Source organism: Pimephales promelas, chromosome 11 (assembly GCF_988280905.1).
Source record: "Pimephales promelas chromosome 11, fPimPro1.hap1.1, whole genome shotgun sequence".
Taxonomy (NCBI): Eukaryota; Metazoa; Chordata; class Actinopteri; order Cypriniformes; family Leuciscidae; genus Pimephales; species Pimephales promelas.
In genome coordinates this window covers 28,749,153-28,767,808 of record NC_142779.1, presented here as the reverse complement: position 1 = coordinate 28,767,808, position 18,656 = coordinate 28,749,153, and the positions used below count along the sequence as shown (strand labels likewise).

Genomic DNA, 18,656 nt, shown 5'->3' with positions numbered 1-18,656 from the left:
TTTGAATATAGAAATGTAAATCTGAATATACAAATGTAAATCCCGAATATATAGTTATAACTCTGAATTTATAAATGTAAAATCTGAATATATAAATGTAAATCCTGAATATATATTTATAACTCTGAATATATAAATGTAAATCTGAATATATAAATGTAAATCCTGAATATATATTTATAACTCTGAATATATAAATGTAAATCTGAATATGTAGTTATAACTTTGAATATATAAATGTAAATCCTGAATATATAGTTATAACTCAGCATGTGAGCTCCTCTCAATATTCCGCTGTATCCCAATGCGCTCCACATTGTTGGGGGCTTTTACCATTTTGCATAGGTGGCCTCAGCACAATGTTTGTGTGATAATAGGCCATTCTTTAAACTTTATTATTTTCAGAAAGATTGTCATGGATACAGAGACAGTTGAAACAAAGGCAGATCTTTATTTTACAAAAGCACAAGGTGTTGGTGTTATTGTGAATGTACACAAAATAAAAGTAGACCATATGTTGTTGTCTTACACACTAACCTGTATGGCCAAAATTTTATGGAGTTTCTTCCGTTGTCATTAAAAAAAAATCCATCAGAACGTGCTGGTGCGTTCATTGTACAGGGTTAAAGAAAAGTTTTTTTAGTTAAAAGCCCCCAACAATACCTTAAAAATAATCAACAAAGGCTATAGTACAGTAGCCTACGTTACACTGAGATTTCATGTCGGAGCTGGATTTGAGCGCTTGGGCCGTGAGCAACTGAGTGGAGCGCATTGCGATACAGCGGAATATTGAGAGGAGCTCACATGCTGAGTTATAACTATATATTCAGGATTTACATTCCAACGCATTCTCACCCCAAGGCGTCACCTTTGACCATGCTTCAATATTTGACGTTTTAGGCGCCCTTTCGCGTCACTTACATGACGCGATCCTACGGCGTCATCTAACTGACGCTAAAGGAAAGCGTCAGTTAGAGGACGCGGTTAGGTTTAGGTGTGGGGTGGGGGTAGGGTACACGCGATCCTAGGGCATCATCTAACTGACGCTAAAGGGTGCCTAAAGCGTCAGATATTGAAGCATGTCCAAATGCTTCCCAAGGCGTCAGTTAAGTGACGCCTTGGGGGTGAGAATGGGCTGTACATTCATATATTCAGAGTTATAACTATATAGTCAGGATTTACATTTATATATTCAGAGTTATAACTATATATTCAGATTTACATTTATATATTCAGAATTCTAACTATATATTCAGGACTTACATTTATATATTCAGATTTACATTTATATATTCAGAGTTATAACTATATATTCAGATTTACATTTATATATTCAGAGTTATAACTATATATTCGGTACTTACATTTATATATTCAGAGTTTTGACTATATATTCAGGATTTACATTTATATATTCAGAATTATAACTATATATTCAGGATTTACATTCATATATTCAGGATTTACATTTATATATTCAGAGTTATAACTATATATTCGGGATTTACATTTATATATTCAGATTTACATTTATATATTCAAAGTTATAACTATATATTCAGGATTACATTTATATATTCGGAGTTCTAACTATATATTCAGGATTTAAATTTATATATTCAGATTTACATTTATATATTCAGAGTTATAACTATACATTCGGGATTTACATTCATATATTCAGAATTTACATTTAAATATTCAGAGTTATAACTATACTGTATATTCAGGATTTACATTTATATATTCAGATTTACATTTATATATTCAGAGTTATAACTATATATTAAGGATTACATTTATATATTCAGAGTTATAACTATATATTCAGGATTACATTTATATATTCAGAGTTATAACTATATATTCAGGATTACATTTATATATTCGGAGTTATAACTATATATTCAGGATTACATTTATATATTTGAAGTTTTAACTATATATTCGGGATTTACATTTATATATTCGGAGTTATAACTATATATTCGGGATTACATTTCATTATTTCCTGTTTGGCCCCCCATAATATATATATATATATATATATATATATATATATATATATATATATACTTATATATATATAGAAAGATGCCACCGGCTGGTGCCTTTAGGGTTATTCTGCACGACGTGCAAAAAATTAACCCCTGCTTTTTTAAGTATATATATATATATATATATATACTGTATATAAAGAGGGTTATTCTGCACTTAACCCTCTTAAACTTAACCCCCGCTTTGACTGTTGAAGAGAAGTGTGCTGAAGAGCTTGCATCAGTGAGGGCTCTGCAAAATATATATACATACAAACACACACACATAAACACAGACACCAGCAAACACCCCCCCCCCTCCTCCCCACACAGACACTGATAGAGACAAGATACACATCTAAACTACAATATCTGACTTTCTTTTGGTCTGAGCTTCTTACTGTAATTAGAAAGTTGATCTGCTTGACAAGAACAATATACGTGGCAAGTTTTGTAACTGTAGGTAAAACGAGCAAAGTTATAACACATTTTATGTTTCCTTTTTTAGTCATAAAATTAATTTCCTTGCCACGGCCAAACCGTTCGAGATATCAAAAATCCGTCCGGAATTGAGCATCCTCAATGTCTTGACTTCATGCACACCGAGTTTTGTGGTGATTGGTAAACACATGCATTGTAATTTGATGTATTTCTCCTAGGAGATTTATTCAAACAACCCATAATTCCCAACTTCCATTTGACCTGTCGTAAAACTTAGAGCACGAAAGTTGTTTGGCCTGATGTGATCTATAAGTGTACCGAGTTTCATATTATTACATGCAAGTGTGTTTGATTTATGGACCAAATTTTCAGATCAAGTTTATGGACCAAGTTAATTTAATTAATAAACTAATTATATAAAACTATTGTCAATGCACTACAATTAAACTGGTTATATTATGCCTTTACTTATAAAAAATTTAAATAAAAACTTATTTAAAACATACCAGGCTAAAGAAATGTATTTTCTTTTTTCTGCAGGCCAGACACACAGCAGTGAAATGGTTAAGCCCCCTCCTCCTAAAAACCCACACACACCCAGTCAGGCAGAGGCAGAGACACAGAGATGTAGGCTCAGAGAGAGCATGACCACATTCAAACAAACATATCTGACTTTCTGTGGGTCCTAGCTAATGAGTGTCAATTAGAAAGTTGTCCGGCTCGAGGAGTAGAATATACATACTGATTTTTGTAACTGTAGATAAAACTAACAACCCCACTTTTGTCAAAAGGTGGCGCTACTGAGCCCTCACCACGCCCGTTTCTGACACTTTGCATATGTCTACTGGCTAATAAATTTGATGTGTCTGTCGAGTTTCATGCAATTTGAAGCATGCTAAGAGTATCAAAAGCATCCTAAAAGAATGGTAAAGTTTGATGCGTTGCCACGGCAACAGTTTCAAAGATATCAAGAATCCATTCACATGTCTTCATCTGCTGTGTATTTACATTATACACATAGAGACACATTTAGTGTGACCGGGTTGATCTATCTATGGCAACCAAACGTCACTGGTGAGACAAACGTGCAACGGACGGACGGTCAGATTACGTTTTGGCAGGGGAAAAACTGATCAGAAATTGTAATGAAAATGTAACAGAAGTTGTAAAAATGTAGTGGAGTAGAAAGTATAATAATTGCTGCAAAATGTAACGAAGTAAAAGTAAAAAGTATGCACTATTTATTCTACTTAAGTAAAGATAGATGAAAAATGTACTTAAGTAAAGTAACAAAGTATTTGTACTTCGTTACATTCCACCACTGCTCACGGAAATAGCAAGCATTTATGTATTCTGCATAATTTGTTCAAATCTGCATTTGTATGCACAATGGCAGCTGTTTTAGCAATTTGCAACCCAAAAAAAATAGCTGACTTGGAACTACCTGCACATTAAATGTTTTTTTTGTTTGTTTTTTGTTTTTTTGTTTTAATTCAGACATTCCAGCCAAACAAATTCTGTATTGAGACAGACTATGATATATTAAAGTTTAATTCAAGGGTCACGTTTTGAGAAAACTCCACAGAATATTTGATCTAAATCAGATGTATATGATATTTAACATAGATGTTTTAAAGGTTAAAGCATCTTCAGAATTGTCTTCCTTGAACAGTCTGACACATTTTTCGAGCAATGACGTTAGCTTCTATTGACTGGAATAATAATTGGCACCTGGCCACATGTTTGTGTCATGGGCTCAGAAAGAATTTTGGTAAACATGTTATGTATAACCTGTTTTAGATGCCCTGTTCATTGATGGATGTAAACCTCAACTTCCTGTAGGAATAGAGAGGAAGGCCGTTCATGTGTTTGTACTACAGGGTTGTTGTACTGAGGCCAGGGACAGGGGACAGAAAAAAAGGTGTCACGGTGTTCTGTGCTTAAACGGCTCTCAAATGCTTCCCCTCCCAAATGGCTTTGGGCTTTCATTTCCTTTTTGTTCACAAAATATGCAGATATCCGGCATGTGTTTACTGGTTTATGCTACTTGCCATCAAAACAGGAGCTCAATAGTACATGTGTCTTAGATAATTAATTTTTTTTTGATCCCAATCAACTAAAATTATGTGTATGAGTAAAAAGAAATGAACTGCAAAAATTAATTTCTAATCGTTCAGTGTTTTTCTTTTTGTCTTTCCAGAAAAATAGATCCTTGGTAATGACAAGCATGCCCACTGAGTGAGTATCTATTATTGTCATTTCAGAGTACTTTGAAAAAATGAAAATAATAAATCTGGATCATTCCATGTCAACTCAACCCCGGCTCAAATTTTTGATATTGTTAATATTTTTTCTTGTGAAAGACAAACATAAATAGTGATGAAAGCCAAAATTTAAAATGTCATGGATGAATATTTGAATGATTTACCATTTTGTGTTCAGGTGGGTCAAAATGACAATTTTCACCTGAGATTTGGGGTTACAGGGGGGTAAAATGACTAGAAAGATGGGAGCATAATTTTATTTTTACATGGAGATTGGTAGGTCTGTTAGTAAAATCTGTTGACTTTAGTCATCTGTGTTGGATTATATGCAAATGGTGACCATTCAAAAATGGGAAATAACAAAAAAGTGTTTTTTTTCTCCCTGAAGTTTGTATATAGGAACTCAAGAAATAATAAAGAGATCTTTATCCTTTTAGGTTTTGGAACAAATATTGTTCAAATTTAGAAAAATATATTGTTTCCCTCAATCAAAACAATTGACCATTTACAAAGACCCGCCCTTAGTTACAGTTGCTACATGTATGTCCGTCACGCCATGGCACTTTTGTGTTCTCACGCAATAAAAAATACATTGCGGAACAGAGGACACTGACAATGTACCAACAGACAGTGCAGAGCAGGTTACTTTTGATATGAAACAAAGTCTCAGATTTCAAATTGTGTTTTTTCCCTTAAGAAATATAAACAAATACAGTTTTGTTGCTCTTTAATGTGTTCAGTAAAAGCTGCTTGTGAATCGATCATCTCTTCTATTCAATTTATAGCATCAACCATGGACAGACGTCAGTACACACTGTTGTTCAAAATCAAATTCACTGACGTTAATCTACTAACTCTCCTGAATGCTTTGTCAGACAAAATGGTGGATTTGGCGGATGGCAGATTATGATTGGTCAGATTGCCTGTCAATCAAACACTCGGCGAAGGGTGAATTGCTAAGAACACGCCTGTCTGAGTGGCAAAAAGGTTGTTTTTACTGAAGTTTGCCTGCTTTAACTCAAGTAAAAATATTAAAGATATCAATGCGATTTTAGGAATTCTGTAATTTTTTTAGAATTTTCTATTTTAATTATAATTCCAGAGATATCAGAATCTCAATTCAGTGCCATGTCCAAATTGTTGAATTTTAGCCATTTTCAATAGTTGAAAACCAAATGTAATTTTGCGTTTATCCATTCATGACTGTTGTCACCACATATAAGAACAGTAACACATGGTTTAGGACTTAGTGTGACGTCAAATTGGAAATAACCAGGATTAATTGTTGGATAAACTCTGTGTAAAGTATGATCCCATTTACCCAAGATTTATAATAACCCATAGTGAACTATTTCATGTGTGAGAGCCCTTAAATGTTTCAAAGTTAAGGTATTATCAGTGATACCACAAAATATGCCCCATAGCAGTGGATACTACTCAGTGTATGACTATTCTTCACATATTATAACAAGAGAAAATTGTAATACTTAAACCATCCAGTTGAGTAAAATCTTGTTTTACTGATGTAAATACAATGTGTGGGGAGAGCAAACAAAGTTTCCTAGCTGGCATGGAATTTGTTTCTAACTTGTAATAACAATACTAAATATTTGAACTGTTGCTAGCTTCAGAAGCTATTAAAATGAACAAAACCCTTCTTCCAAATATCTCTTTTTGATTCATATAACATGACTACTGAGAGCAAGTTGTTGTGTCACAACTTGACCATTTCATTGTAGTTTTGGTACTCCGGATTGTATGTTCCATGCAAATGTTTTGATAGAGGGACACAAGATATATTACTAGTTTCAACATTATGTATTCTTCAGCGTTTAATACAGTTTGCTTTGTACAAAGTGACCCACATTTGTTTTTTGACTGTTAAAATGGGCAATATTCAACAATTTGGACATTGAGTAGCATTGAGATCCACATATCTGTGGTACTGAACCATATAGGCCTTGCAAATTAAAATACCAAAATAAATAATTGCTAAGAACCAGAATGTAAAATCATTTTGAGATATCTTTAATACTTTATTAGTTACAGGCATGCAAACTTGGAAAAAATTATATTTTTGCCACTCAGGAATGTTGTATCTTGTTTGCTTCTATGAAATGAATTGCATACATTTCTTGTTTCAACATTATTATTTTTTTCAGACATTCCTCTTTAAAAAAAGAATAATAATTCTGTTGTATGCGAATTGACCCAAATTTGGTTTTTAACCGAAGAAAATCGGGTACATTTACATTGTTTTAAAGGGTTAGTTCACCCAAAAAAGAAAATTCTGTCAGTATTTACTCACCCTCATGTTGTTTCAACCCCGTAAGACCTTCGTTCATCTTCGGAACACAAATTAAGATATTTAAGATATTAAGATCGCTCCTGCATACAGTCCATAGGCTTCTTGAGGTACTGGCTCTTGCTGTCCTCGGAAAGTCATTAAAGACATCGTTAAAATAGTCCAAGTGACTACAGGGGCTCAATCTTAAGTTTATCAAATGACGAGAACACTTTTGTGCGCAAAAAAACAACAAAAATAACGACTTTATTTCAACTATTCACTTCCTTCTCCATGAGCCTGTAAGTCAGTTAACGTAGTGTGATTGCGTAGAGCTACGTCACACGTAGGCTCACTATTGGCCGACGCTGGTCATGTGTGTGTGATGCGTGTGATGTACAATAACAGAAGCTTACGCTATTAAACTAGTAACCTGACTCGCGCAGAGGGAGAAATAAACGAATAGTTGAAATAAAGTCGTTATTTTTGTTGTTTTTTTGCGCACAAAAGTGTTCTCGTCGTTTGATAAACTTAAGATTGAGCCCCTGTAGTCACTTGGACTATTTTAACGATGTCTTTAATGACTTTTCGAGGACAGCAAGAGCCAGTACCTCAAGAAGCCTATGGACTGTATGCAGGAGCGATCTTAATATCTTAAATATCTTAATTTGTGTTCCGAAGATGAACGAAGGTCTTACGGGGTTGGAACAACATGAGGGTGAGTAAATACTGACAGAATTTTCATTTTTGGGTGAACTAACCCTTTAATGTACAATACACCGTCCGTTTCAAATAAAGAGAAAATTAAATGAATGAAATGAAAAGTTTAATAACTTAAAGCTAAAATTATATTAAGAATTAATATTATCTTTAATACTTGAGTTAGTGGTCTGCAAACTTTGGAAAATATATTTAAACTGCCACCATTGGCATATAATCCAAGAAAGATGGCTGAAGTCAGGAGATTTTACTAACAGACCTACCATTCTCTATGTGAAAATAACACAATGATGCTTCCATCTTTCTAAAATAATGTTTATCCCTTTGTAATTTGGCTCCAAATCTAATATTCATTTTGACCCCCCTCTACAAAATAGTGGATTACTCAAACATCCACCCATGACATTTTGATATGTTGGCTGTCATCACTATTTATCTTTGTCTTTCACCAGAAAAAAATATGAAAAAAAAAAAAAAATTTGTGGCAGGGAAGTTTACAAAATTTGATTTTGATTTTACTCGGAATGACCAAGCTAACTGTTGTGCTGCATGAATACAAGCAACCCTTTAGATCAGAGGTCTTCAATCCTGTTCCTAGAAGGCCACTCACTGTCCTGCAGAGTTTAGTTCCAACCATAATCAAACACATCTAAATTAGCTCATTAAGCCTTTCAGGATCGTTTGAAAATACAAAGACAGGTGTGCTGAAGCAGGTTGGAAGCACTCCGGGACAGTGGTTCCCCAGGAGCAGGATTAAAGACCTCTGCTCTACATTGTGATGAAATCACATGTGTATGTTTAAAAATTTGCATTGGCTATTCATTTCCCACCTGCACCGCAATTGACAATGTAAAAGTATTTTCCATGCGTTACATCAAATATTCATGGTTCACCTCCGGCTCCGGCTCCTGCTCCCTAGCCCTTTCACAATAACTACTTTTTGTTGGGCGATGTATTGTCTCAGAAATAATTTTGATAAACAATATTATTGTAATTTTAAGACCGTTTTATGCCACTGAATATAATTATAATATAACAGAATAATAATGCCTTCACACGTTCAAATGACAAAGAACTTTTTTTAATATTTAACCCTTTGGGGTCCTTGATGTTTTGACATGCCCTGACATTTGTGCTTTTTTCAGTTGCTTGTAAACATATTAATGACACTGGTGAAATTACACTCTATTTAGCACAAACAGGGCTACCATAATATGTGAGCAACATGTATGTACACGTTTTTATTTTTGAGAGAATATTGTTTATGCGTGGTTATTGAAAAAATAAAAAAATTAAGTTTTTGAAATAAGGCCACAAAACACTAGCCTGGGAAAACCAAGACAACTTCCGTCAAATTTAGATTTACTCTGAAAGTTAGTCTGGCAAAGAGCTCATTTAAACCCATTTCCAGTCCGCAGAAATCCCGGCACCAATCAGAAACGTTGGGGTGGGCTTTACACGATGACGACAGCGCTGGGATTTTGAAGCAGATTTTGTAGCCTCCATTACAAAGATGGACGGCGCCGTAAAACATGACTCGCTCGAATCAGCTATCGCGTCTGTTTTTAAGAGATTTGAACGTTTCCTTTTTGTTAAAAACCAAGCAAAGAGCAACACTCTGAGATGTTTCTCCGCCGGCCTCCGCTCTGCATACGTCATCTCCTTCATATCTCTGGTTGGTTTTAGGTCTACCCGCGACGTCCGTTGGTGACACCCTCTGGAAATTATTTGTCTATGACGCTTTGCCAGACCATATCTCAGTTACAACTGAGAATGGTCTAGTTTTAACCAGGCCAACAAAACACATACTAAATGTGTTTTGACTAATGGATGTTATCGCCTAGTTTTTGCTTCAAAATGATCACACACATATCTATATATCAAAGTTTCCGCTAGAAAAAATGGTGCCAGTCAAGTTGAGGAAAACTGGAGGCAGGCCATGTAACTTAAAAATGACATCAGGTCTTACAGAATGCAACATTTTATTATTAGCCTAACTTTTAAATATACAGGAAAAAAAACATGAACGTCCGATTGGCGTTAATCAACACCAATTGTTTGGTCCCACTTTATATTAAGTGGCTTTAAGTACTATGTACTTGCATTGAAATTAATAATTTGATACAATGGACTTATTGTGTACATACATGTTTTTACATTGTACTTATATTTTGAAAATACCTGCATGTAATTACAGCTGTAATTAATAAATGTAATTACATTTGTAATTACACAGTTGACCCTTCCCTTACACCTTAACCCACCCTTAAACCGACCTATACAACCACACCTAACCCTAACCTTACCCGTATCACACCTCAATAGCAACAAAAGTGTTTTACAATACAATCTGAACAAAATAAGTACATTGTACTTATTTTTCGATGTAAGTACATAGTACTTAAAGCCACTTAATATAAAGTCAAGTCAAGTCACATTTATTTATATAACGCTTTTCACAATACAGATTGTATCAAAGCAGCTTCACAGTGATAACATAAACATAAAGTGGGACCAATTGTTTTTTTACCATGGTTTCACACACATTCAATTTTGAAACATTGAGGCACGGATGTACCTAATACAAATAATTAAAACATCTCCAGTTAACTAGCAGATCATTAATTTAGTTTGCTATTAAATAAGAGATCTACCGCTACAATCTGTTGTTTTTGAAATTAAGCTGAGCGCTCATGTCCACTGCTATCAGTTGCATTGGACGACGTGATGCTCGAGTTGCATAATCTTCACTCGGACATGCGTTTCAATATATCGCCGCTGCGGAGACTCTATTCATTCTAGTAAAATGCACACAAACGTGTCCCTGCTTGATATAGGCTGTAGCCACTGATGAACATAGGCTATTCAGTTTTGATGAGAAAAAAAACTGTAGCCTACGAGTGTGCGGATTAGAACCACTGATCTAGATAATGAGATGTTCCTGATTCACCATCGTCCGTTGCATCTGGCCTTTGAAAAAAGCTTTTACGGCTAGCCTGCCTGAGCCTGGCCATATTTGAAATGTCTCACTCAATCGTTCGTTGTTTAGGTTTATACTACAGGGCTGTTGAATGCTTGATTCTGATTGGTTTAGAATGTTCTAAGGTGTGCAATTATTTTCAGGGAAACACACGGCTAAAGTAGTTTCAGGCAGGTTTGACCACATTACAGTTCCATATCACTGCGCGTAGTTAACTGTAATAACGGAAAATAGGATACAATTCATAACAAGAAAAAACATGCAGCCCAATGCGCTTGATCTGCCGGGACACACTTTATGTTGTTACTAGTGTTGTCACGGTACCAAAATTTCAGTATTCGGTACCAATACCAGTAAAAATTCACGGTTCTCGGTACCAATTTCGGTACCAAAGCTTAGTTTAAATTTACATATATTTAAGTGTTTATCACGGTTACAAGTATGGAAACTGTACATTTGTATTATAAACACTTTAGAAAAAAATTAGATAAAATGACCTAAAATAAACAATAGTATACACTAACACATTTTTAAAGTTGTTTGTAAAGTTCTAATCCGTTAACATTTATTTAATGCATTTTCATATTAATTTGTCAAATATTTTAAATGTTTAAGGGGCAAATATAACCTATATATTTTTGCGCAGCATTTGGTGTATAAGCCTACAGTTCAAATGAACATTTTGGTGTTCAACTTTGCTATTTACAAAATACAACAACCGTTCATTTTTCATTTTGCAATTAGGCCAACGGATTAAATAAGGGGAAACGAATGAACACAAAAGTAGACCGTTTGGACATAATACGAGGCAGAGTTCTTTTTTAAAATTCATAAAAGATACAAGGAATAGCCTACTAGACAAAACCTCACAGAAATGCCACAATCAAGACCGTGGAGCAGAAATGAGGGAGAAACACACAGAAACTCTGTGTCTGTCCCTGCCATTAATGCTTGGATGACACACCACGTCTCCTTCCATAAATAATAATAATGTCTAGTGTGGTGGCTGTGATATACCAACGTCCGTTGCCATCATTTTTGGAATGGCTTATCGCGAAAGGAAAAAAAAAATGTTTTAGTCGCATAACACCGTTAATAGAAACGCTGTCATTTCGCAATATTTTTTTTATCGACAATCAGAAAAAAAAACGCAAAAGTTTTGTGCAAATATGTATTGACACCACTTAACCGAGCAAAAAGGTTTCACTCGGTTATGGAATTTTAAACGGTTAATCGGTTTAAAATTCCATAACCGAGTGAAACCTTTTTGCCTCGTATTATGTCCAAACGGTCTACTTTTGTGTTCATTCGTTTCCCCTTATTTAATCCGTTGGCCTAATTGCAAAATGAAAAATGAACGGTTGTTGTATTTTGTAAATAGCAAAGTTGAACACCAAAATGTTCATTTGAACTGTAGGCTTATACACCAAATGCTGCGCAAAAATATATAGGTTATATTTGCCCCTTAAACATTTAAAATATTTGACAAATTAATTTGAAAAAAAAGATTTTACTGGTTTTCTGAGGCCAAATTAGAACCTGGAAATGCTAATTTCCCCCGCAATGCTGAATGAGAAGAGCCGTAACCACAGCCTGCAGAAATGGTATTTATAAGTGATTTATATAGGCTATAATAAATGTGTCTGATAATAAAATAATATAAAATAACGAGGCATTAATTATTTATTAATAAACTATTGTTTTCTAAATCATTTTCGGCTAAAAACAATTCTCCATCTCCGGATGCACATTTAGAGAGAAATTAATTAGCTACATAATTAATTAGTCAGAAGATATTGGCCTTCGATTAGAATTTGTTTGTTTTAAATTGGACATTTAAAGCTTTAATCTACAAACGATATATAACCCCTGTAGACTAAAGCTTTACATGTCCAATTTAAAACGAACAAATCCGAATGCGGTGGCTGTTTCAGTTCTCGCACTTCAGTTCGCGGAGATCATGAAGCGCGCCTGAATGAACGTTTTCTTGTTATTGTGAGTTTACGCAAATAAATGTATTTGCGAATAATGCATTATTATTTTCTGTATGACCAGAAATGAAAGAGTATTTTAAGTTGTTTGTTTCCACTGAAAGAACTGCAAGTGTTCACATGGGCGTCTCGCAGCCATCAATGCTCGCTTCACACACACACTGGATATGCGTCAAAAATATTGTGTTTATTTGTGCTTTGTTCCTTTTTTTTGGATAAAGGCGTCTTCTACATAATATGCAGCCTAATAAAATGTTACAATAATAATGATTATTATTATTATTTGCGGACACGGAGTTAATGTGCTTATTTTCAATTGGCAATTTCATTTTGAAGGGTGATGGAAACGCACCTACTTTAACTGCTCTGTACTTACCACTGCGTTTTATTTCTATAAATTAATTTTGTTTCAAATGGGGTCCAACCAGTTATTAAAGGTGTTAAAAATGAACTCTGTATCTCGAGGTTGCGGCGCGCACATGGTTAACCGAGTATTAACCGATAAGGGCCTCGGTTAACGGTTAATGAAAAACTTGAAAACGTGCAGCCCTACTATAGACGCTACTGAGAAATGTCACGTGTCTTTGCGGGTTGTGTGTGAACGCACTCTCTGATTCCTAGAATACTGAGTCAACTCAGCAACAGGAGCTGCTTGTACCAAAGAAACACGCGAAACAAAGAGCGAGAGAGACAGACAAACGCCCAGCAACAAGTGCCTCCACTCCACAAAGCAGCTTTCGATAACACAAGCATTTACAGATGCTATACAATATGAAAAGGATTAGTTTTTTAGTTTTATACAAGTTATATTTTACTTTTTAGATGGCAATATTTACAATAATTTATTTTATTTAGAAAAATTACTATTTTCTACATTTTTTAATATTTTTAAATATTTAATAAGCATTAAAAGCTATCTGTGTGTTTCCTTTTTTTAGAATCTCAAAGATTATGCACTCTTTCATTAGAAAAAAAAATACACACATTTATATAATAAGCCTTGCCAGTGACGTATGAAGAAAGAAAAAAAATTAAAATAATCGTTCAATAATCGCAATCGAGGTAACTTGTTCAATTAATCGTGATTATGATTTTAGCCAAAATCGTTACAGCCCTAATGACATGCATAATGCAATATCGTTGACGAATAAAAACGAGACTGAATGTGGTTTAAAAAAATAAAAACTATGCTAAAATGTCTTTGACCAAAACGAGACGAGACGAAATGTTATTTAACGTCTTGTTTAGCCTACTTGCATTATTATTATGCAGCATTTCTGTCCTCTGTCACTTCAGGGGCTGCATCAGATCGCACTGTGCAAACGCAGGCGACTTCACATCCTCAAGCCCCACTCGCAGCATTATTTAGAAGCTGCGTGAGTTACAGCTGTTTCACACACACTCCGTAGGTAGAGTGTATGCGGTGTGTGTTGCAGTGTGTATGCTGGAGCAGCGCGCGGTATTGCTTTCACATGTGCTGCGTTTGCAGTGCGCAACTGATCTATGGCTGTACCACAAGCTGTACCACCTATATCCATTGTGTCGCGTTGTTGAGGTAGCCTACTGTGTAGGTCTCTGCTCTGCTGTTATGCAGGCACCGCTCCTAAAGCGCGCGGTATGAGCGCTAATCTATTACTGTAACATGTGCGGGAAAAATACGCACTGCAAACGGAAAATTGCGTGAAACAGGCGTTAGCATAAATGACAAAGAAAGTTAAGTCTGACACAGAGAAAGCGATTCGTCTTTGGGAAAAACTTTCATTTCATCATGTGTGTAGGCTACTTCTAACATGTTTGGTTGGTAAAATAAATATGTTGTAAATTCAGTTCAGAGCATATTCCGTGTCTGGAATGAATGTATTCTTGAGTCTATAAGGTAACAATAATATAAGAAGATAAGATTGTTTGAAATGGGTTTGGGTTTTGTCTATAGGCTAGCCTACTACTAGGTAGGTTACTTATAAGTTACTTATAAATTCTATTTAACCCAGTCAATATATATATTGACTGGGTTAAATAGAATTTCCTATTGAAAAGAGACTAAAATATAATTTTCACTGACTAAAACTAGACTATGTCTTTCGTCGACTAAAACTAGACTAAAATGTCATCAGTTTTCGTCGACTAAAACTAGACTAGACTAAAAAGAGTATGAATGTGACTAAAACTAATAAAAACTAAAATTTGCTTGACACAGACTAGGCTAAAACTAAAATTAAAACAGGCCACCAAAAACAAAACTAGTGGTAACTGTGGTATAAGCGGAATAATTGACTTCAGGATGCTCCGCTTTGCGGCGTGACCGCATTACCACCTCGGGTGTGCATTATTTTTCGAATAATTCAACGGCCTGTCGTCAATTATTCCTTACCTATATTACAGCCGTTTTAGGCGTGCACTTTATTTGAAATGCAGCATGTGATGTTGTTTAATAACTTTCAAACAGTAGAGCCTGTTCCTTTATAACATAGCCAAAGGTTGGTGTATTTTTGCTATATACATTTTAGGCTTATTCTCAAATTCATATTGTGTTAGGGGGGCAGGATCATTATGCTGTTTTGATCGGACAATTTGACTGGAGAGATTTCATTTTGTCGGACATTTTAATTTTTTTCCCGGCCAATGTCCAGAATTACGATAGATATAGATATTTATATATCTATATATATCTATATATATATTAGGGCTGCATCTAACAATTATTTTTGTTGTCGATTAATCTATCGATTATTTCTTCGATTGGTCGACTAATCTAACGATTATTGTTTCGATTAATCTAATGCATATTTTTGGGATTAGCTTATTTGGATTGGGAAAATTTCCAATAAATAATAAGTACAACATCTACTATTAGTATTTCAAACTTTTATTCATTAATTTTCTGAAAAATACATTAAAAATTCCCAGTATAAAAATTAAAGTGCCAGAATTAAAATGCAAGCAACACTTTAGTGCATCATGTAACATTAATTTCACATAATTCTGCCAAACACAGCGCAAAAAATACATTAATATGAAGGCATTAAGTTGTTGAAAGGAGCAAAGTCCAACATAAACAGTGCAAAAAAAATTGTAGGGACTTTGTTACTAATTTGAACACGTTGATCATCTCACGAAAGCTCTACAATAGAAAGAGGTCTCATCACATCATGTTCAGAATGCTATCAGTAAGTCCAGCGGCCATGTGGGGCGTGCAAACGGTGACGTCCTTTTTATGAAAGAAATCTTGCACACAGCTTTTTCTCTTCCCGAGTAATAAAACAAGCACAACAAAAACATCATAAACATTTTTAAACATATTTATGTTTAAAAATGTTTATGATGTTATTGTTGTGCTATGAATGCTACCAATAGGCTATATCAGCTGTATTTTGAATAGGGATGCACCGAAATGAAAATTCTTGGCCGAAACCGAAAACCGAAAAAGAGGAAACCAAGGCCGAAAACGGAAAACTGAAACACCGAAAGAATTATTAGTATCATTGCATTTATGGCTATGACTGTGTACAAACTTTACTAAAATCAAGGCATTGCAATTGCATATTAATATCACATTTTCAAAGAATAAATCAATTACAAATTATGCAAATATTTATTTAGCACAATGCACAGTATAAAATAAAATTCAAACTAAAATGTTTAACTTGACCCCACTCATGTGTACACTAAATAATAATCTAATGGCCTGCAGAAAGGTTTTAAAATGAAACGTTCTCTCAAAAACAAAGCCGAGCGCAAACTTCTCATCAAACCAGGACCCAGTTTGCATGTCTAAATTAGTAACATTTTAAAAATTTGGCATACAATAGCATAAAAAGCCTTTTTAAATGAACAATAGTCCATGTTTAATACAAATGTACATGAAACTTAATGAAACATGTTCAGTGAATGTATTTAAATATTTAAGAGAGCATTAATTTAGTTCTATACATAGTTCCCAATCCCATATACATATTTTTTGTAATGTCACAAGTAATAATCTCAGGGTTTACTGGGTTTTACATGATTATTTTTGTATTGGTGGTGGAATAGCCTACTAAAAAATAAGCACTGTCATGTGTTTATCTTTCTTCTTCTCACCGATTCCTGATGGTTAGAGGACAGTTACTTGAGTTGTCCCCTGTCGTTTCAAGGAATAGTAAAACGGAGAGCTCGTCAAGTATAAACGCTTCGACCGTTTGGAGCGGTGCGCGCGCTGTCTGTGGAGACTCGCGCTGCCTTGTTTACTTTTGCCTGTCTCCGCAGCGCGAGTCTCCACAGACAGCGCGCGCACCGCCCTTGACCCGCTCGCAACCGGAATCGTCGTCATGGCGGCGCGCGTTGTTTAGAGCAGATATAGGTGGATAAACAAGGCTTCCGTCTCCTCGCGGGCTCAGATACACTGAAATGCGTCCGCACCACAGACATGTTGCTTCAGACAAGCACGTGCAGGTCGCGGTTTCTGTTTGCGTCATCACAACATTTCGGCCGTATTGTTTCGGTGATAAAAGTCTTTCGGCCGAAAACCGAAAATGCACTTTTGGGCCATTTTCGGCCGAAAATTTTCGGCGGCCGAATATTCGGTGCATCCCTAATTTTGAAGAATAGGTAGTGCATCTGTATATTATTTTAAATTTTTGAAATGATGAATGACAAAAAAAAAAGTTTTTTAGAAAGGGTAATGAAATATGCAAATATTTTAAACTTTATTTGTAACTAATGGTACTATATCATAAAATGTCTGATGTATACAATCACAGGCCTATTTAGAAAATGTGTTTATTATAGTCTGTAATTAATTTCTATAGTGGGAATATGATTTACTCAATTAACTTGTTCGAAATGCACTTGTGTTTTTTTTTATAAAAAGGTTCACACACACTAGATTACAGCCTAAGCTACTGTTAATATGTAAATGTACATGTGCATATGTAACTTTTAAAAACTAGCTATTTAAATGCACTGATATAAAGCTTGACAGATTTAAGTTGAAGTTATAAATGAAAGTCCATTATTGTCGCCGAATGGGGCAATAAATTACATCTGCATTGTTAGCAATTATCTTATTACCTAGCACAGCCTTTCTCAAAGTGGGTGCCGCGGCACACTGGGGTGCCCCCTGACTGTGTCTGGGGTGCCGCCAAAAAATTACGTAGGCTAAAAAAAATAAATAAATAAATAAACAACTGACATTTCATATATAAATATATTTAAATTTACATATTTACATTCTTCTTTTTAAACATATGAACGTATTAATAAAATTGTAAATTCATTTTAGATAAATATATAAAATTAAGCATAAAAATCCATCTCGCAAGACACGAAACTTGACGGAAGTGACGCAATCCATAGCAACGCGTTATAGCAACAACACCTCAGACTGACAGAAACGTAAAAATAAACGTAAATTTAGGTCACTTTAGTTACAGCATCATAGATCTTTTTTTTTTTTTTTTTTTTAAGAAAATCCCCCCCAAGAACCGGACAGTTTTTCTGTGAAATGGAGCCTCAGCCTACTTCCTCAGTACTGGGGATGCAACATGCCCTCTCCCGTTGTGTCTAATATATGGGATGAAACTATCAAACCAAGGGATGATTCCGCAAACTTAAAAGACACCTGACCACCTCTCATCCAACCCTGCCAGGATAGGGCGGCTGTGTGCGTCGCACCAGGCTCACGTCTCGATTGTGGTCACCCCCACCCCCGGCTTGTGTAAGCGCGTATACGCGCTGCATGCACGCATGTAGATCGTTCTCCCTCTCTCGTTGTGGATTATTGTTTGTGTGTGTGGCTGTGTGTGTATGTGGGTGTGTGTGTGTGTGTGTGTGCATGTGCATGGCACGGATAAAAAAAAACAAGCACTATGGAAAAACATTCCTGCTTATCTCTGGTGCATTTTTTAACATGCATCTTTTTCGTATTGCATTGTATATATATATATATATATATATATATAT

General features: G+C 35.0%; 1 protein-coding gene across 5 annotated transcripts in view; it reads left to right on the top strand.

Moving 5' to 3' along the window:
• The window catches only part of mcph1 (microcephalin 1), a 227,642-nt gene that overhangs the window by 96,516 nt on the left and 112,470 nt on the right, over positions 1–18,656 (top strand). For all 5 annotated transcript variants that reach the window (XM_089117256.1, XM_089117255.1, XM_089117254.1 and 2 more), the window contains one exon: positions 4,678–4,715. In XM_089117256.1, coding sequence (XP_088973382.1) covers positions 4,678–4,715 — 38 coding nt within the window. The remainder of the gene's footprint in view (positions 1–4,677; positions 4,716–18,656) is intronic.